The 22,520-nt window shown below is 43.6% G+C and overlaps 1 protein-coding gene across 2 annotated transcripts in view; it reads right to left on the bottom strand.

The window, feature by feature from the left end:
* The window catches only part of LOC121007767 (serine/threonine kinase 11 interacting protein), a 40,737-nt gene extending 38,772 nt beyond the window's left edge, over nt 1–1,965 (bottom strand). For both annotated transcript variants that reach the window (XM_040439958.1, XM_040439959.1), the window contains exons 1-3: nt 1,813–1,965; nt 926–990; nt 31–230 (exon numbers count right to left, since the gene is read on the bottom strand). In XM_040439958.1, the coding sequence (XP_040295892.1) occupies nt 31–230; nt 926–986 (261 nt within the window). In that variant the 5' untranslated portion in view covers nt 987–990; nt 1,813–1,965. The remainder of the gene's footprint in view (nt 1–30; nt 231–925; nt 991–1,812) is intronic.
* Nucleotides 1,966–22,520: the final 20,555 nt, after the last annotated feature.

The raw sequence follows: 22,520 nt of genomic DNA, 5'->3' as shown, positions 1-22,520 counted from the left end.
TTCGGATCTGGTAAATAGCGAGGAACGAACCTTCAGGGCCGGAGTTTTCTGCAACACGTCGAGCAGGAACTGAGTCCGCAGGATGGCGACATTGTCGGCGGGGTGAGCTGGAAGTGCCTGGAACCCGGGGCCTGGTCCGCGAGGAAAGAGCTGTTCAAAGAGGCGAGTGACCACCTGTAGACACGGGGTGAGGAGAGAGAGGACGTGGCTGCCGTCCAGCACCGTGTCTCCTGAAACAAGCACAAAAACATTACTGTCAGGTGCACAGGACCAGGGTCTAATAGTGCAACCTACCTGCACCTAATAGTGCACCACCCTGTCTAAAGACCCCCAGAGCCCCTCACCGCGGCCGGGGACCCCCAGAGCCCCTCACTGCGGCCGGGGATCCCCAGAGCCCCTCACCGCGGCCGGGGACCCCCAGAGCCCATCACCGCGGCCGGGGACCCCCAGAGCCCATCACCGCGGCCGGGGACCCCCAGAGCCCATCACCGCGGCCGGGGACCCCCAGAGCCCATCACCGCGGCCGGGGACCCCCAGAGCCCATCACCGCGGCCGGGGACCCCCAGAGCCCATCACCGCGGCCGGGGACCCCCAGAGCCCATCACCGCGGCCGGGGACCCCCAGAGCCCCTCACCGCGGCCGGGGACCCCCAGAGCCCCTCACCGCGGCCGGGGACCCCCAGAGCCCCTCACCGCGGCCGGGGACCCCCAGAGCCCCTCACCGCGGCCGGGGCCCCCCAGAGCCCCTCACCGCGGCCGGGGACCCCCAGAGCCCCTCACCGCGGCCGGGGACCCCCAGAGCCCCTCACCGCGGCCGGGGACCCCCAGAGCCCCTCACCCTGGCCGGGGACCCCCAGAGCCCCTCACCCTGGAGTACCTCAGGAACGGTGCCTGTGGGCGCACACGGGTCCCGAACGTACACCTACCATGGTGCCGCAGAAGCCAAGCAAGGCCTTGGACCATGGACTCCGGAGCCTCAGGCTTCATTTACCTGAAAAGAGATTTTAAATTATAATTTTTTAAATGACATAAGAAATGCGCAGGATTCACTCAGCGAGCGCCAGGATGAGACACGCTCCGCCCGGCAGTATGCCAGTAGTAATAAACGAGCCCCTTTCCATTTTAATACCTTCACCATTTTCAAGATTATTGCTTGCTGTCAGGAAATGCCTGAAAATCCACAAAGACCTGGTGCTTTTCACAGCTGAGGTTCTGCTACAACTGCCTCCAGAATAATGATACACAGTCTGTACTCCTGACTGATACACTGTAACAAACCATCAGTACAGGAGAGAGAGAGAGATTTCTGCTGTCTATCTCACAGAGAATTGTTGACACTTCGATCCAATTGTATCTCTGCTTGCTGTCAAGCGGGAATTCTGAAAACTCTGTGTGCCCCGACAGCCAAGAGTTTGCTACAATGTATCAGTCTAATTAAACTGTGAGCTAAAGGGCACCCTGGAGACAGTATCTATTCACCGACAGCAACCAGAGATCTTGAACACAGCAACACATTTAAACCCAAAATATATTAGAAAGCTAAAGAGCTTGATATTCTATATCAAATTAATGTACATTCATACAAATCATTTTGCATACATTTTAATAATTCTGCATATAATAATAATGCATTGCACACACCCATCCCCCCACCCCCCCGATCAGCTCAGCAGAAATAATTGATTATGAATAATCAGAGAATCTGATTGTACAATTAGATCTGCATCACAACACAGAGGATCTGACAGTTTCACTTTCCCCAGACAGAGTGACTCCCTACAGAGATAATAATCTGCTCTCCATCCATTCTCACCTGATCCAGGGTCCCACGTTGCTCTGGGACCAGTTTCCGGTCACCTGCAGCGTCCTGGCGGCTTCTGCCCCCAAAATCCCCCTCGTCTCGTCCACTCTGACCAGCAGTCACACGACCACACTGTAAACTTCCGGTTTCTGCTTCAGCCTATGAAAGTGAAGCCAATCGCTACTACACCCGCCTCCCAAACATCATAGAGAGCCATGGGTCAGAGAAAGAGCGCCCAGATGTTTTAGCCTGTCTCCTGATATGTACCATAGAGTCGGGTGAGCGCGTGACCAAAAAACCTCACAACTCGTACAAATGCTTCGCACTGTTTGCAGGCACCATAGAGAGGAGGGGAGGAGCGGCTAGTATCTTCTAGAGTCCTGCTATTTACCATAGTGTTTAGTAACTATAGGTAAACACAGTAGCCTCCCAAACATCATAGAGGAGGGGAGAAGAGAAGGAGCGGCCATTATCTTTTCCTGTCTCCTACTATTTACCATAGAGTTGTGTATATTAGCTAAATTTGTTGAAAATGTGAAGTATTTGTAATTTCTCCCCCAGGAATTGCAATGCTAAAGCTATGAGGAGTCTATAGGCAACAGTGTGCAACTTCTATCCCTCCAGCTGTGGTGAAACTATAGGGTTGCCACCTTTCCCAAAAAAATACTGCCCAAGTTAAGCCACACCCCAAAAAGTGGTTTAACATTGGGTGTTAAGTCGCTATGTCATAATGTGGCTCCCAGTATTAATAGTGCCCCCCGGTACTATTAATGCCTCCAAGAATGGATAATGCCCCCCATTGGTGCCCCCAGTAATAGCAATGCCCCCATTAGTGCCCCCAATAATATTAATGCCCCTACTAGTTCCCCTTGATAATATTAATGCCCCAATTAGTGCCCCCAGAATTAATAGTGCCCCATTAGAGCCCCCCAGTAATATTAATGTCCCTATTAGTCCCCCCAGTAATAGAAATGCCTCCAGTAATAGTAACACCCCCATTAGTGCCCTCCAGAATTGCCCCCTTGGCCGGTGAGATACCGGCCAGGTGGCAACCCCAACTATAACTCCTTGTGTACAAGATCTGGATCCTCAATATTTGCCATCTCTCCCGGAACATCCAGGAGGCTTCAGGGAAAAGGTTTACCCATAGTTGTGTGTGGCACCAAGGCTGCGTCATAAGACATATCCGTGTTTGCCAAATAAAAAGTATTGGGGCGACGCATCAAAACACGAAGGGGCATGACAGGAAATAAAAGGGGCATGACTCGGGAAAAGGGGGTGCCACAAAAATGTTCCATCACTCTCTCCTGGAGCCATCTGACAAAAAGTTTTCAAGTATGGGATCCCCCACATTTCAGGTGAACAGAATTTAGATCACCCAATGAAATGCAGGGGTCCAGGTCTACATTATTACCTATATACATCTGTGGCAGCCCCCAAATACTTACCAATCCGGTGCCCAGCACTTTCTCTGTCAAAATACCCTGACAGGCATAAACAGTGTGTGCCCCCCTCCGTGCCTTATATACCCCTAATCAGCGCCTATTTCAGACGTCTCCCTGAAAAACAGCCCATACTTATCTCTTGCGAAGGATGATACCGAAATTCTGTGCACGTGATGCGATATCGGTGGGTGGGTTTCCACAAGCTGGCAGCGATGCATTAGTGGCAAATTTGTAGCTTCACGGAGGTATTCGGCTCAGGACAGGCAGAATTTACCAGGATTGTCTCTGAAAATTAGGGACAGTCCCTGCAAAATTGGAACTATGCCACGTGGTCAGGGTGGCAGCCGCCTTTTGGAAACCCAGGCTAAGGGCGGGGCCATACAGCGACCTTGCCCATGACAAACGTCTCTGTGCAGCAGTGCAGCCTCACCAGTGAATCAGGCCGCAGTGTGACTTGCAAGTTGCCACAACCACAGATTTGTAAAAATTCTAACACTGCTGGATTTTTGGCGATTTTGCAATTGCGCCAACTTGCAAAACGCACTGTGGCCCCATTTACTTGTGAGGTTGCTCTGCTACACAGATCTTGAGTTACATTAAGTTATCCCCTATCCACGGGATAACAGATCACTGGGGGTCCTACCGCTGGGACCCCCACCGATCACGAGATTAGGGGCTTCATACCTCTTTCAGCCCCCTAAAATAAATTAAGTGGCCGGTTGGGCATGTAGGTGGCGGCTCAATTCATATCTATGGGAGTTCTGGAGATAGGCGAGTACAGCGCTCCGCTATCTCCGGAATTCCTATAGAGATGGATGCATGCTTGACCAGCCGCTCCATTAATTTCAGGGGGCTGCAGGGGGTCCTCGTTCTCTTGATTAGTGGAAGTCCCAGCAGTAGGACCCCCACCGACCTAATAGTTTTCCCCTATCCTGTGATTATTGTAACTGGATTATTGTAACTGGATATTTGACATCAAAGGAAGGAAGAAATACATCCAATGTAGGAAAACATCTCCACTTGCTGTCAGTGAATGGGAATGTTCTTTTTCCTCACATTCAGAGGCTGAAAACCCCATACAAACCCCTTACCTCACAGCTGAGAGTTTGCTGAATGTGAACAGTGCTCATGGTCAGCTCTGTACATTCAGCAGCCAAGTGAACATTATAATCAGAGCATAAAATATTAATGGCAGAGAAAAAAAATAGTTGCTAAGGCAGGGAGTGTTCTAAAAGAAGAAAATAAGCTTTCATCACCAGCCTGATCCCAATAATTCCAGCTGCAGTGCTCCGTGCCGGTCTTGGTTTCTGGCTCTACGGAGCTGTCGTCCCTGACTACCACTTGTGATAGCTGCAGCTTATAACTGGCTTCAGTGGTCATTTGGGGGAGGGCAGAGTCCCACTGCAGACCAGAAGTACACTGCAAAGGGGTTAAAATATATTTTCTGTCACACACACAGGGGGTGGGGTAGTGACCGCTAAACTCCACCTTCACCCCTGTCCCTGCCTACTTGCCTCGCAAGTCCTAGTGACAAGGGACAACTGGTCGACAAACCCTTAGCTTGGATAGTGCAGGGAAGACAAACAACACATAAACAGAAAGGTCAAACAAGCCGCGTCAAAACCAAGAGAGCAGATAAGGTACGGGAGGAGCAAGCAGAGAATCGTCAGGACAAACCGAAGTCAAAACCAGGAGAGCACGCCAAGACCAGAGGATGAGACGGACGGGAAATCGGAAGCCAAACCAGGTGAGTATCATGCCGGAAGGACCTCAATAACAGGCATTCTGTGGCCAGCAGATTGCCTGTTTAAATAATAGAGCACTGGTGGAGTCATGTGACGTGGCCAGCGTCACATGACTCCTTAGTTCTGAGGCAGCCGAGCGCCGAGTGATCAGCTCGGTGCTCAGCCCTATTGCGGTTGTCATGGGAACGGGTGACGCGGGGCGTGCTGATGATTTAAGCCCGCCCTGGCTGTCCCCGCTTCCTAGAACACTGCATCGTGACAGTACCCCCTTCACGCGTTGCCACCGGACCCAAGGCCCCAGACGACAGCTTCTCAGGATGTTCCAAATGACATTTTTTAACAAGTCAAGGCACCCATGACCTTTCCTCCAGACCATAGCCTTTCCAGTGTACAAGATACTGTAAGGAGTTGCGGACTCTCCTAACATCCAAAAATTTTGAAACCACAAATTCCTTAGAATTATTAACCAGTACTGGCGGCAGAGCGGGCTGTGAAGAGTAACATGTTTTTTTCAGCAGAGATTTATGGAAGACATCTTTGCCAAGAAAAAGACACTGGGATTTTTTAATGCGAATTTTAAAGTGCATGTTTGTATGTACTAATAAACCTTTTAAAATAGTTATCGGAGCTTCACTATGGTAGGAGCCACTTGTATCCACAGAAATTTTTAATTAAAAGAAGTCGGGAATACTAGCAGACTCATCTGGTGTGTGCTGGAATTAAGTCCGTGGTTGAGCCCTGTGTGGTGGTGTATGAACGTGGACCTTCGCCGCGAAAAACCTAACAAGCCGCGGAGGATATCTTAGATACGCCTGTTGTTGGTGGAGTGCCGTGTAAGTACAATCTGTGCACTGCAGGGCAGCACAACCGTACGGATTTACACTATTATCATTTTTATAAGTTGCAGGATATCTACAAATAGGACATCTGCAGACCTCGGTTCTTTTCTAAAAGGAGGAGAAAAAAACTGTTTGTATACCATCTATTTATGACACGCGCGGTCCGAACCCTATATGTTTAATCTAAATGACACTGGATTGATTACCTCCAATATCTCCTTTTTGGAGTTTACCTTAAGAGGCACATTCATAGTGGATAGCCACACCTGATCTCCACCCTGAAAATCCGTCTCCCTAGAATGTCTCTTATTAGCTTTGATTTTTTGATTATTTTGAGCCTTCTCTAGGTTCGACTGAACTCGGGCCCAAAACTGTGCACAGTTCAGATGAGACCTTATCCGCCTCAGGGTTAGACGAGGAGACAGATGACCCAGAATGAAAACGAGGATAGAAACCGTAGTTACAAAAGAATGGGGAGACACCATGTACCATCTTACTGAATCTGTTGACCACTACCCAAACAACAGTCTTACCCTCAGCAGCTGGCAGATCCGTGATGAAGTCCATAGAAGTATGGGACCAGGGTCTACTGGGAATGGGTAGGGGTCGCAGTTCACCAGCAGGGCGAGTTCTAGGGGTTTTGGACTTGGCACACACCTCGCAGACCAACACATAGGACTTGACATCCTTAAATAGGGTGGGCCACCAATAAGACCTGGATACCAACTCTTTACTACACTTGATACCAGGATGTCCACACAAAGCAGAGTCATGACACTCACCCAACAGCCGGAGACGGAATTGTTCAGGAACAAACAACTTATCTGTTGGTGTGAGTGCCGGGGCCAGATGTTGTTCGGTCTTGGGACACGGCTGCTAAAAAGACACTAGCTGGTAATATGGTTTCAGGCGGTGCGTCCGTAGGCTGAAACGCACAGAAACTCCGGGATAGAGCATCTGCCTTCACGTTCTTACTTCCTGGCCTGAAAGTGATGGAGAAACAATGCCCATCTGGCTTGATGGGGATACAACCTCTTAGCAGACTCAAGAAACATCAGATTTTTGTGATCAGTAACATTAGTAACACAATGTTTAGCCCCCTCAAGAAAATGTCTCTACTCCTCAAATGCCGATTTAATGGCCAGTAATTCACGATTCCCCACATCATAATTTCTCTCGGTTGGAGAAAATTTTTGGGAAGAGAAGGTACAAGGCCTTAAATTGGTAAGACTAGTGGGACCTTGAGAGAGGACCGCCCCCACTCCGTCCTCAGAGGCATCCACCTCCACAATGAAAGGTCTCTCTTGATCCGGCTGAATCAAAACTGGGGCGCAGCTGAAAGCCTTCTTAAGGCTGGGTTTACACTTGAGCGTTTTACAGCGCGTTCAAATGCGCTGTAAAACGCTCAACACATGAAAACCAATGCTTCCCTATGGCCCTGGTTCTCACTTGAGCATTTACAGCGCGTTTGAACGCGCTGAAAAACGCCCTATGCTCAAAAAAGTTCTTGAGCTTCTTTGGGGCATTTTGTCGTGCGTTTGCGGCCATAGGATTGCATAGGAACGCGCAAATATGTTCTTTTGCGCGTTTGTGACCAGAAAAACGCGTGTTTGGCACATAGCAACAGGCAATAAAAGGCCACACCCTAGTGAGAGGCAAATGTCTAGCCTGACCAAGATGCTGTCAATCACTGCTGTCAATCACACAAATGCGCGTAATACTACTATGGACAAAAACGCGCATAAAACGTGCGACAAAAACGCGCGTTAAACACGCATATCAAATACGCTCAAGTGTGAACCCAGCCTAAGTGTCTCAAAAGCTTCAGTAGCCTCAACAGACCAGTTCTCCAGGTCCGCCCCTTTTTTGGTGAGGTCGGTCAAGGGCCTAGTAATTACCGAAAAATTATTTATAAATCTACGGTAATAATTAGCAAATCCTAAAAAACGTTGTAAGGCCTTTAAGGATGATGGCCCTACCCATTACAAAATTGTCAATACCTTGCTGGGATCTATTTTAAAAGCATGAGGAGTGAGGACATACCCAAGATACAGAATCTCTTGTACCCCAAAAACACATTTCTCCTGTTTGGCCGTCAATTGATTCTTCCTCAAAACCTCCAACACTTGTTTCACATGAGACACATGACTCAAAATCAGGGGAAAAAATCTAAACATCATCAAGGTAAAAATGAACTGAAAGTAAAAGGGGTGGTTTATTTCTGGTTGGTAATGGTGAGGTGCTACTAGCTTGAATTGAGGACACCCTACCTCAATCAACAAAATGGATAAATAATAAATAGAGTAAGCGAGCACTCACACTATGGCATCAACTATATAGGTTTAATAGTATAATGTAGCAATAGATTGTAAAATATAGAATGTATTATAGTTAGTCAGCCGAAATCCTAAAATAATAGCAGCATATATATAGGAAGCCTCAGCATAAATAGATAGCAGCAATGTGATATCACAATGGTAGCAGCATATAAAAAATAGTCTAAATAAAAGCCAATGGTGACAGGTATGCAGATGGTGATGATAGTAAAAATGAAAATATAAAATGGGTGATATAAAAATAAATAGTGTAAAAAACTAATAAAATCAAAAAAAGTTGTGAAAAAATGTCCAACACAAATCCATACAATATGTGACTCTCTTGGTCAGTGTGCAATAGGTAAAACACTCCAAATGATATGACAAAAATATGTGTCGGGGGTTCTTGATTATTAGCTATACGCTGATAGATGCTTAATTTTGCTTCCTTCCGTATATTTCAGATACAACCGCTGATGGCAAATCGTCCCAATAATTACTAGGTGCATAAAAACTGTAACATCTCGTTTCACGGTATGTTTATATCAGTTAATATAAGTACTCAATATAGCGATTAATCCAGTGTATTCCAAATAGGACTGGTGGTGGAATATCGCAGTAGATAATAAGTGCAGGGGATCTGTATCGTCTCCCTTTGCAAAGTGCTTGTATATATTAATATATCATAGACGCAGCAACTTCATGTTAGTATTCCAATTGTCTCAGGATGTTGAGCCTGCAAATAAAGTCACCTCCTGTTTAATATATTTCAGAAGGGGCTGTTGGTGGGGTATCCCGGGAGGCGAGCTGGAGATGCCGCAACGCCTAACTCCTCGTGTCCTCCGTCGACCGCACCACGTGTCGCGATGCTTCAAGTGAGACTTCCGCTTTGTTAGCGTGATCGTCTTGGTGATGAGTAATGGAAGTTGAGACAGCTAGATTCAATGTTCGGGTAGTATAATCTTTAAAATTGCATGGCCATGCATATAAAGTTCTTTGTAGCGGAGGTATTATAAAAGTGTCCAATATACCAGACGCGTTTCGAGATGATTCCACATCCCTTCCTCAGTGGTCATATTTTGAAACTTCAAACCTCCTTCTTTTAAATCCTCTAGGATCCTCCATAAACTGTGGTCACTGGATTGAAATCCAAGATTGGATTGAAATTTCAAACTATCGCTTTGATGCGATTTTGTTGCGGTTTTGTTGCGTTTTTTTCTTTTAGATGCGTTTTTTTTGTGTAAACCATAAATCAAGCTGCGATACATGACTGTATGTGATAAAAATACAATCTGATGTTCAGAACCACACCAATTCACAGAGATACCATAGGATAGGTATACATCTAGGATAATATAAAATGTTGCTAAGATATTACTAAAAAAATAAATAAATAATCTAAAATCAGTATGGGTGATTGAACTGGATGTCTGATGAACTATGTTGAATCCTATTGTGTCAGAGAAATCGTGGAAATAGGAAGAGGTCCCAAACCAGAGGGAGGGTCACAGTGCCGATAGACGGCCAGACATGCGACTCACCATCGGGGATGGGGCATCAACCTTAAAGAAATCCGAACAGTTCTAATTCAGAATTCAGTCCGAATGGTAATAGGGATCCGAATTCATATATCTGTCTAGATTCTGCTCTAGACATTTTTTTTATGAAATTGCCTCCTCTCCAAGGTAAACAATTACAAATTTACCCAAGAATTCTCTAAAAATATCATTCATAAAGTTTTGAAACACAGCTGGCGCATTGCTGAGTCCAAAAGGCATTACAAGGTATTCGAAGTGTCCAGCTGGTGTATTGAAAGCTGTCTTCCACTCGTCTCCCTCCTTAATTCGAATCAAGTTATATGCCCCCTTCAGATCAATTTTAGAGAACCAGGAAGCACCCATTACCTGATTAAACAAATCAAGAATCAATGGAAGGGAGTATTGATTCTTGATCGTAATCTTATTCAACTCCCGGTAGTCGATGCAAGGTCTGACAAAGAAAAATCCTGCCCCCATAGGAGACACAGAAGGCCTAATGTGTCCCTTACTAAGACTCTCTTCCATATAATCTTCCATGGCCTTGCGTTCAGGTCTGGAAAGATTATAGATACGTCCCTTGGGATATCTTGCCCCCTCTACCAATTCAAAGGCGCAATCATAAGGTTTATGGGGCAGTAGCAACTCGGGGTTCGAGGAGGAGAACACATCCATATATTCCTTTAACCACTTCCCATCTGGGCTATTTGCCCCCTTCCTGACCAGGCCTAATTTAGCAAATCTGACATATCTCACTTTATGTGGTAATAACTTTGGAACGCCTATACTTATCCAAGTCATTCAGAGAATGTTTTCTCGTGACACATTGCAATTTATGATAGTCATAAATTTGAGTCAATATATTTCACCTTTATTTATGAAAAAATCCCAAATTTACAAAAAAAATTGAAAGCGATACCTCATAAAATATTTATTACTTAACATTCCCCATATGTCTACTTTATGTTGGCATCATTTTGGAAATGTCATTTTATTTTTTTAGGACGTTAGAAGGCTAAGTTTAGAAGCAATTCTTCTAATTTTTAAGAAAATTGCCAAAACCAACTTTTTAAGGACCAGTTCAGGTCCGAAGTCACTTTGTGGGGACTATGTCCCATTTGAAGCCCCCGTGATGCACCCTTACAGTAGAAACTCCCAAGAAGTGACCCCATTTTCGAAACTAGGGGATGAGGTGCCAGTTTTATTGGTACTATTTTTGGGTACATATGATTTTTTGATCATTCATTATAACACTTTATGGGGCAAGGTGACCAAAAAATTGGTTGTTTTAGCACAGTTTTTATTTATTTATTTATTTTTACAGCGTTCACCTGAGGGGTTCGGTCAAGTAACATTTTTATAGAGCAGATTGTTACGGACGTAGCGATACCTAATATGTATACTTTTTCTTATTTACACTATAATAGCATTTTTGAAACAAAAAAAATGTTTTAATGTGTCCATGTTCTGAGAGCTATATATTTTTTTATTTTTTGAGAGATTTTCTTATGTAGGGGCTCATTTTTTGCGGGATGAGGTGACGGTTTTAATGGTACCATTTTGGGTCATATCACTGGGTCGATCATGTGATATATTTATAGAGCCGACCGTCACGGACGCGGCAATACCAAATATGTCTTTTATTTTATTTTTTCTATTTTTAATTTTTTTTTTTATTCCTTACATGGGGAATTTTTTTTTTTACATGTGAAACCTTTTTTTTATTTTTTAACACTTTTGTTATTTTACACTGTTCATCCCCCATAAGGTTACACAAGCCCTCTGGGGGACATTTACTTCACTTTTTTTTTTACTATTGATTTCTCCTGTAACTGGGGCTGACATAGTAGCCCCAGTTACAGGAGAAATGCACCCCCCAGAGAGGCTGTACAATACAATACAGAGCTGTACAGCCTCAGAGCAGGGCTGATCGAGGTCTCTGAAAGACCTCACAGCTCCTGCACTCACCGGTCCCGGCGATCACATGACCGCCGGCCGGAACAGGAAGCGCATAGCGCTTCCTGCTCTGTATACACAGATCTAGAAGGCAGGGACACCTGGGCACTGTCCCTGCCTTCTCTAAGGGTTACCCTGCTGTCACTGACAGCGGGCAACCCGATCAGCAGCTGCACGATTAGCGTACAGCTGCAGTTTCTGAATGGACGTTCAGGAACGTCCATTCAGAAATATAGAACCACCTCCCGGACGTTTTTAGTCTATGGGCGGACGGGAGGTGGTTAAGAGTAAAGGCAATGTATTGGATTCTGCTGAGACCCCCGCTTGCATTACAGACAAGCACGAGTCGCATTAAACCCCCCATTTCACCAATTTCCCTTTGGTCCAGTCAATAATGGGGTTATGTAAGTGGAGCCAAGGCATTCCCAGTACCACCTCTACTGGTAAGTTTTCTAGAACCAACAGAGAACACATTTCAGAGTGGCACACCCCCACAGTCAAGGATATCTCAGGGGTAGAATACTTCACAGTACCACCCACCAGGGGGGTGGAATCGATAGCCATGATGTGGATGGGTGTGGGTAATGTCAAAATCGGAATACCCAACTTTAATGCAAACCTCATATCAATAAAGTTGGCAGCAGAACCTGAGTCAATGAACGCATTACCAGAACATTTGTTAATACCCATGGAGACAGTAATGGTACTAATAACTTTTTCTTGACCACATTAGGAAATACCTGGCTCTTAAGCTCCCCCGTCTTGGTAGATTTACCGGAAGAAGGTTTCTTGGAGTATTGGACTCGCCACAATAGAAACAAGCCCCTTGTCGGGAACGCTGATCTCTACGAGTCATCCCGACCTGCATGGGTTCCTCAGAAGAGAAATCGGCTCTGCTCACAGGACAGACCTCTGACTGAAGCACCTCCTGGGGAAAAAAAGAAAACGTTCCTGTCGTCTCTCCCTAACACGTCTGTCAAGTCGAACAGCGAGTGTCATAGTCTCTTCTAATGTCTCAGGAAGCTGGTAGTTCACTAACAGGTCTTTGAGATTTTCAGACAACCTTGACCTGAATTGGCTTTTTAGGGCTGGTTCATTCCAGCCAGAAGGAACACACCATCTCCTGAACTGGGTACAATACTCTTTGGCAGGTTGGTCTCCCTGTACCAAAGCCTTAAGAGCGGTCTCCGCTACCATAGCCCAGTCAGGTTCATCATACAAGGTACCCAGGGCCTGGAAGAACCCCTCGACAGAGCTGAGACAACCAGCGTCAGCAGGCAAGGAAAAAGCCCAATCATGGGGATCTCCCTGGAGACGGTAGATTACAATGCCCACGCGCTGGCTCTCAGAACCGGATGACAAGGGGCGTAATCTGAAATAAAGTTTACAATTCTCTTTGAAAGAAATAAACTTTTTACGGTCACCTGAAAACGGTTCTGGAAGCTTAATCTAAGGCTCCATGTGATGACTAGATACATACGGAGTGAAGGCACTCTGTCCTGACTCATGTAACTGAATTCTCCCCTAATTCCTGAACCATCTGAGTCAGATTAGAAACATTCTCCATCAGGGTAACCAAAGGATTCATGATAACAGTGGTAATGTAGGCCTGTTATTCTGTCTACTTGCCTCGCAAGTCCTAGTGACAAGGGACAACTGGTCGACAAACCCTTAGCTAGGATAGTGCAGGGAAGACAAACAACACATAAACAGAAAGGTCAAACAAGCCGCGTCAAAACCAAGAGAGCAGATAAGGTACGGGAGGAGCAAGCAGAGAATCGTCAGGACAAACCGAAGTCAAAACCAGGAGAGCACGCCAAGACCAGAGAATGAGACGGACGGGAAATCGGAAGCCAAGCAGGAACAAACAAACCAGGTGAGTATCATGCCGGAAGGACCTCAATAACAGGCAATCTGTGGCCAGCAGATTGCCTGTTTAAATAGAGCGCTGGTGGAGTCATGTGACGTGGCCATCGTCACATGACTCCTGAGTTCTGATGCAGCCGAGCGCCTAATGATCAGCTCGGTGCTCAGCCCTATTGCGGTTGTCATGGGAATGGGCGCGCTGATGATGCGAGCGCGCTCCAACCGTCCCCGCTTCTCAGAGCACCGCATCGTGACATTTTGTTTATGGTACATACATTTCTGTATATTTATGTACTATGTGTTAACAGGCCATATTCTCAGCCACCACTAGATGGGGCTGGTGTCACCCTCTCTATACAGGATAGGAGGAGTTAGAACAGATCATACCAGTTCAGACCTGTCCTGTGTCAGAGCAGAAAGGACAGAGCACATGTCAAGTGAAAAAGCTGACATAAAAGCCAGCCCTGGATAAGATGTCATCCAGGACCAGGCCACAAAAGAACTTTAATGGAAAGGCAGGCCAGAAGAAAGAGAGAGGTGCAGAGTACAAGTTCTGTAGAAGTGAATTGCATTACAAGAAGCTTATAGACTCTGCAGCCACATTGCCCAGTTACAAAAGGCCGAAATCTGGGTATGTCCACTGTTCCACATCCCCTAGAGGACATTGTGGAAAACTTAAACTGTGAGTACAGCAACCTGTTCAAAAAAGATATAGAGCATAGTCTGACGTTTAGGGTCTGCCCTGTGGTTGCATCATACCAGAGAAAGTAAGTGTGCACCCTCATTCTTGAATGCTTATGCAAAAGTCTACAGTAGTACAGCTAGAATGGCTTTAAATTAACAACTTGGCCTATAACCTACCTGTGCAGACGTTTCACCCATGACAACTGTGAAAAGTCCATTTGTGTAACACCTGCCAGTCCATCGCATGCTGAGAACAGTAACTGATGTGCCTGAATGTAATTATATTCAGTAAAGAATCGTTCTGCTGTTCCTCTGGCCTCAATATTCCCTGCACCGCCACACTAAACCGACATCTACAGCTGCACAAAAGGACCCTGCCTTGCACCTCACTGCAACCTTCAACATCAAAAGTATCTGAAACGACACCAGGAGGACCCCAAAACCAGAGAATGCCCTGAAGGGAAGAACAGGTGCAGCCTTCCTATCACTGCACGGCCCAGAGTACTACAACCACCATTCTTGCTACTATCACTCCTCTCCTCCCCCTCCATTCCTGGGCAACTGCAGGAGTAGCGCAAAACATCACTGCAGAGAGACTGGCTCTGCAGCTATTTTTTGCAAGACCTCAATGTCATGGACGTTCCCGCGACAGGTGGCAGGAGATCGGTGAGACTGGCAACACGCGGTTTAATCTGACATGTTTTCCGTTTGGATCAAATGACGTCTGTGTTGTTTCTGGTGCTTGCTACACCTTCTTTCCCCAGGTGTGGCTATTAGGGCCATTTAACCTTCTCTATTTATAGTTGCTTCTCCCACAATGCTGTGCGGTTTATAGCTTCTGTTTGGACCTTTGGATAGATTGTGGTTGGATCTCTGCTGAGTTCTTGCTGCTTCCATTGCTCCTTTGAAGTTAAGTCTTTCCTTTCCCTTTTGTATTTTGTTTGGGTTCTGTGTGTTGCATTTCCCTATTGTTTGTGTTAGGCCTGAAGACTCCTGTTCGTCCTTCCTTTTAGAGGAACAGGTAGTCTCGTCCCTACGATTAGTACCAGGGTCCTATAGGGCTTGATGGGACTCTAGGTATTCCTGCGTATGAACTGTTCATACTGGTAGTCAGTCAGGATTTTGGTTAGGGTTTTTACTAGGAGGTGTCTATTTTCCTTCCCTAGTTCTCAGGCCTGATTCCTCCCCCCCCCCCTTCCCTCCTATGTTTGGTGTGGTGTTTCCCATCCACACCGAAGCGTGACACTGAAAGATCAGCAGGGTGCACAGGAGCAGCGATGTTGGAATGGCAGGAGATCGTATGAGTTAATAAGGTTTCTTTCGTTATTTTAGATCCCTGCATCCAGGTTAAAATGTCATACTTACTGTTCCAAACCCCCTCCGTTCCAGCACTGCCACTCCACTCCTCCCTGCTGGACTCTGTTGCCATGACTTCAGCTATGATGTGCCCGTATACCACACTGGTTCATAATGGTGATTATAACTTTTTTATGATTTTAATACCTTCCCATGCCTTTTACAAATCATTTCTTTCTTTAAGGATTTCTTTTGAAGAATTCCACCATTAAATCGGCAGAAATCCGAGCCTGGCCCTTTAAGAAATCATTAGCTCATTTAACACTGGGTGATTTGCAGCTTGTCATGGGTTGGTAACTAGTGCTGGAACGTCACGCTGTTCCCTTGCCCAGGCCACCAACCAGTAATGATCTGATATTGAGTCTATGTAAGCACAAGTGGACCTTCATTTATGGGTCAGTGACGATGAGGAAAGTTATTGTTTACCAGTGCGTGATCCAACATGCAGGAAAAAATAAGCCAAAGGAGTCCAAAATGTATGGTTAACATGAGAGCAAATATAATCAGACTCCTGCAATGTGTTCTGCACTGATCCTGAGTTACATCCTGTATTATACTCAAGAGCTGCACTCACTATTCTGCTGGTGCAGTCACTGTGTACATACATTACATTACTTACCCTGTACTGATCCTGAGTTACAGTGGATTTAAAAAGTCTACACACCCCTGTTAAAATGTCAGGTTTCTGTGATGTAAAAAAATGAGACAAAGATAAATAATTTCAGAACTTTTTCCACCTTTAACACCTTAAGGACTCAGGACGTACCGGTACGTCCTAACTTTAAAAGTACATTGCGGCGGGGACTAATAGGAACAGGATGCCCGGGGGGGGGGGGGGGTGTCATGTGGCTGTAGGGGGGACCCGATGGCATGGAAGGCATCGCGCTGCTTCCGGTGACGAGCCTGTGAGATCTAGCCCTCTGGATCTCACAGGCCGGAAGCTGTATGAGTAATACACACAGTATTACTCATATAGCCAATGCATTCCAATACAGAAGTATTGGAATGCATTGTAAAGGATTAGACCCCCAAAAGTTCAAGTCCCAAAGTGGTACAAAAAATTAAGTGAAAAAAAAAGTTGAAAAAATAAAGTTTTCCCCCCAAAAAATTAAACGTTTAAAGTAAAAATAAACAAAAACGTCATTTTCCCCAAATAAAGTAAAAAAAAATTGGTAAAAAATAGGGGGGAAAAAAAAGTATACATATTAGGTATCGCCGCATCCGTATCGACCAGCTCTATAAAGATATCACATGACCTAACCCCTCAGATGAACACCGTAAAAAATAAAAAATAAAAACTGTGCTAAATAAACCATTTTTTTGTCACCTTACATCACAAAAAGTACAACAGCAAGCGATCAAAAAGGCGTTTGCCCACCAAAATAGTACCAATCTAACCGTAACCTCATCCTTCAAAAAATGATCCCTTACCTGAGACAATCGCCCAAAAAAAAAAAAAACTATGGCTCAGAATATGGAGACACTAAAACATCATTTTTTTTGTTTTAAAAAAACTTATTGTGTAAAACTTACATAAATAAAAAAAAAGTATACATATTTTGTATCGCCGCGTTCATATCGACCGGCTCTATAAAAATATCACATGACCTAACCCCTCAGATGAACACTGTAAAAAATAAAAACTAAATAAACCATTTTTTGTCACCTTACATCACAAAAAGTGTAATAGCAAGCGATCAAAAGGTCATATGCAACCCAAAATAGTGTCAATCAAACGATCATCTCATCCCGCATAAAATGAGACCCTACCTAAGATAATCGCCCAAAAACTGAAAAAAACTATGGCTCTCACAATATGGAGACACTAAAACATGATTTTCTTTTTGTTTCAAAAATGATATTATTGTGTAAAACTTACATAAATAGAAAAAAAGTATACATATTAGGTATCGCCGTGTCTGTATCGACCGGCTCTATAAAAATATCACATGACCTAACCCCTCAGATGAACACCGTAAAAAATTTTTAATAAAAACTGTGCTAAATAAACCATTTTTTATCACCTTACATCACAAAAAGTGTAATAGCAAGCGATCAAAAAGTTACACGCACCCCAAAATGGTGCCAATAAAACCGTCATCTCATCCCGCAAAAATCATACCCTACCCAAGGTAATCGCCCAAAAACTGAAAAAATTATGGCTCTCAGACTATGGAAATCATTGTGTAAAACTTACATAAATAAAAAAAAAGTATACATATTAGGTATCGCCGCATCCGTGACAACCTGGTCTATAAAAATATCACATGATCTAACCTGTCAGATGAATGTTGTAAATAACAAAAAATAAAAACGGTGCCAAAACAGCTATTTCTTGTTATCTTGCCTCACAAAAAGTGTAATATAGAGCAACCAAAAATCATATGTACCCTAAACTAGTACCAACAATACTGCCACCCTATCCCGTAGTTTCTAAAATGGGGCCACTTTTTTGGAGTTTCTACACTAGGGGTGCATCAGGGGGGCTTCAAATGGGACATTGTGTCAAAAAAAACAGTCCAGCAAAATCTGCCTTCCAAAAACCGTATGGCATTCCTTTCCTTCTGCGCCCTGCCGTGTGCCCATACAGTAGTTTACGACCACATATGGGGTGTTTCTGTAAACTACAGAATCAGGGCCATAAATATTGAGTTTTGTTTGGCTGTTAACCCTTGCTTTGTTACTGGGAAAAATACATTAAAATGGAAAATTTGCCCAAAAATTTAAATTCAGAAATGTCATCTCCATTTGCCAATAACTCTTGTGGAACACCAAAGGGTTAACAACGTTTGTAAAATCATTTTTGAATACCTTGAGGGGTGTAGTTTCTTAGATGGGGTCACTTTTATGGAGTTTCTACTCTAGGGGTGCATCAGGGGGGCTTCAAATGGGACATGGTGTCAAAAAAAACAGTCCAGCAAAATCTGCCTTCCAAAAACCGTACAGCATTCCTTTCCTTCTGCGCCCTGCCGTGTGCCCGTACAGTAGTTTACGACCACATATGGGGTGTTTCTGTAAACTACAGAATCAGGGCCATAAATATTGAGTTTGGTTTGGCTGTTAACCCTTGCTTTGTAACTGGAAAAAAATTATTAAAATGGAAAATCTGCCAAAAAAGTCTCTATTTTCCATTAATTCTTGTGGAACACCTAAAGGGTTAACAAAGTTTGTAAAATCAGTTTTGAATACCTTGAGGGGTGTAGTTTATAGAATGTGGTTTCTATTATGTAAGCCTCGCAAAGTGACTTCAGACCTGAACTGGTCCCTAAAAATTGGGTTTTTGAAAATTTCTGAAAAATTTCAAGATTTGCTTCTAAACTTCTAAGCCTTGTAACATCCCCAAAAAATAAAATATAATTTCCAAAATGATCCAAACATGAAGTAGACATATGGGGAATGTAAAGTAATAACTATTTTTGGAGGTATTACTATGTATTATAGAAGTAGAGAAATTGAAACTTGGAAATTTGCCATTTTTAAAAGAAATTGGGTAAATTTTGTATTTTTTTTATAAATAAAAATATTTTTTTTAACTTCATTTTACCATTTTAACAGGGGTGTGTAGACTTTTTATATCCACTGTACATCCTGTATTATACTCCAGAGCTGCACTCAGTGTTCTGCTGGTGGAGTCACTGTACATACATTACTTATTCATTATATCATTATACATTATATTACTTATCTTGTACTGATCCTGACTTGCAGACTGTGTTATAGTAGAGAGCTTCATTCACAGTTGTGCAGGCTTCAGAGCTTAAATCCCCAGCATTTCTTGCTGCTTTAATGTCTGCCTACTGTTGCATTTCTGGGAAGTATCTCTGTTTACCAGACACTGTATAGTAATCTAATGTAGGAAAATGCAATACTTCCATTTAAAAGAGATCAGCTAAGCTGTAATGAGTGTATCTGTTGACAGACTTGCTGACTGTTTTCAATACCAGTATGTACCAGTATGTTACAAGAATATAATGATAGTGAGTGGGATACAGATTGTCCATATTCAGGCAGGCTCATCTGTACTGTGGCCACAAAGCTCAGCAGGATTAGTTATATGGCAGACACCTGCAAGCGCAGCTCCTGACATTTTGGGGTCCATCAAGTCCTGCTGATGTATCTGTCATTTTGACTGGAAGAATAGTGATGCATACAGTTGATCGCTGGACGGCCCAACAGTGGAATGATCTTGGATCAGGTCATTTTCTAACATAAAGGGGTTGTAAAAAGAGGACATCCCCTTTTATTTATGAAAAGTTTATGACCACTTTATAACCGCAGATCAGTGGGGAATCCTGTCCCTGCTCTGACTCTATATATGGATATGTCCATATACAGTAAAGACCAAAAGTTTGGACACACCTTCTCATATAAAGAGTTTTCTTTATTTTCATGACTATGAAGGCATCAAAACTATGAATTAACACATGTGGAATTATATACATAACAAACAAGTGTGAAACAACTGAAAATATGTCATATTCTAGGTTCTTCAAAGTAGCCACCTTTTGCTTTGATTACTGCTTTGCACACTCTTGGCATTCTCTTGATGCGCTTCAAGAGGTAGTCCCCTGAAATGGTCTTCCAACAGTCTTGAAGGAGTTCCCAGAGATGCTTAGCACTTGTTGGCCCTTTTGCCTTCACTCTGCGGTCCAGCTCACCCCAAACCATCTCGATTGGGTTCAGGTCCGGTGACTGTGGAGGCCAGGTCATCTGGTGCAGCACCCCATCACTCTCCTTCATGGTCAAATAGCCCTTACTTTCAAAGTTTTCCCAATTTTTCGGCTGACTGACTGACCTTCATTTCTTAAAGTAATGATGGCCACTCGTTTTTCTTTACTTAGCTGCTTTTTTCTTGCCATAATACAAATTCTAACAGTCTATTCAGTAGGACTATCAGCTGTGTATCCACCTGACTTCTCCTCAACGCCACTGATGGTCCCAACCCCATTTATAAGGCAAGAAATCCCACTTTTTAAACCTGACAGGGCACACCTGTGAAGTGAAGACCATTTCAGGGGACTACCTCTTGAAGCTCATCAAGAGAATGCCAAGAGTGTGCAAAGCAGTAATCAAAGCAAAAGGTGGCTACTTTGAAGAACCTAGAATATGACATATTTTCAGTTGTTTCACACTTGTTTGTTATGTATATAATTCCACATGTGTTAATTCATAGTTTTGATGCCTTCAGTGTGAATCTACAATTTTCTTATTAATGAAAATACAGAAAACTCTTTGAATGAGAAGGTGTGTCCAAACTTTTGGTCTGTACTGTATATAGAATCAGTGTTATAACCATGAAGGGGGTATCCCCAAGAATTGTCAGTATGCTTGGGGACACCATGTGTATTTAAAGGGAACCTGTCATCACCTTTATGCTGACCTCGATTAGGGCAGCATAAGTTAGTGGCAGAAATGCTGATCTCAGCGGCGTGTCACTAATGAGCTAAAAGTAAGTGGTTGCCGAGAACCAGCATCATAATCATTACATCACAGGCCTGGAAAAGAGTCAGATCTACCTGAGAAGAGTCCTGGTTATTCATAATCTCCCGCTCTCTCACCCATCTGCTGATGATTGGCAGTTCTCTCCTAGAGAGAAAGGGAGAAAACTAGGTAGAAGACTGTCAGTCATCAGCAGGTGGGCAGGGAGAGCAGGAATTCATGAATAACCAGGACTCTTCTCAGGTGGTCGTGACTCTTTTCCAGGCCCTGTCTGCAATTATTGTGATGCTTCTCGGCAACCGCTTTTTTTTAACTTATAAATAACAGACGGCTGAAATCAACTGACCTGTCTCTACTTTATTCTGCCGTTAGTATGGGCAGCATAAAGTTGATGACAGTTTCCCTTTAAGTCTAATTACCCTCTCTTTCTGAAATGTTCCTGATGGCATTTGAACTCACAACCTTCTACATTAAAGGCAAGAACTTTAACCACTGAGCTATTGAGCTCAATGCTAAGCTGTGACAGAAATACCTCATAGTAGATTCTCATGTACAGTATTAGGTATTCCTATACAGCAAAAGTATCATTTTATTTTTTGTTTTAGTAATTGTAAAAAAAATGTATGGCACAAAATAAATGTGTAATTACTAAAAAAATATATATATGTGAATGCATAATATGTGGGAAACTACGACTGAGGTTTTTAGCCATAATATATGTACAGCAGGTTAACATGAAGCTCGATAGCTCAGTGGTTAAGGTTCTTGACTTTAACGTAGATGACTGCGAGTTTGAATCCCAGCATAATCATTAAAAAAATAGAGGCTAAATAAAACTTATATAGACACACCAACCTTTTTGATTTGTGTAACTATTATTTTTTGTCGGGAAAGGTGGCAATCCTAACAGAACCCCTGCTCCCAGGTGACCCCCATAACTTTTTTTATAGTTATATCTACAGAGATGTGTGGGGGCTCATTTGAGGGAAATCTGTCTTTTTTGACAATACCATTTTGGGGTGTGTATGACTTGATCACTTTTTATTCAATTTTCTTGGGAGATAAATTGATGAAAAAATGGCAATTCAACCTTTTTAAAACATTTTTCTGTTACATCCTTTACCATATGGGCTAACTTTTTTAAAATATTTTAATAGTATGGGTGTTTTTGCATGCAGCAATGCCCATAATGTTATTCTTTTTTTGTTTATTTTTTGGAGGGAAAAGTGGTGTGATTTTACTTTTTATGTTTTTTTTATATTTAAAAAAAAAATTTTTAATTACTTTTCATCAGATTGCAACTTATACAGAATCATGGAAATTGCTCTATTATTCTGTATAGAAATCACTATATCACAGTTTAGTGCTGCCACCTAGTGGCCTGAACTGGGATATACTTATAATGAGCCTGGAAGCCTAGTACAAGCTGCTGCTCATTTTTAGAACAGGGTGCTTTCCCCGATCTCCGCTGGGGAAGGCACTTCTGAGCAGGGAGCCTACACTTCCGTTTTTAACACTCTCAGATGCCGTGGTGACATTT

This window comes from Bufo bufo, chromosome 7 (assembly GCF_905171765.1).
Source record: "Bufo bufo chromosome 7, aBufBuf1.1, whole genome shotgun sequence".
Lineage (NCBI taxonomy): Eukaryota > Metazoa > Chordata > Amphibia > Anura > Bufonidae > Bufo > Bufo bufo.
The sequence above is the reverse complement of the archived record's forward strand: the minus strand, read 5'-3'. Positions and strand labels throughout refer to the sequence as shown.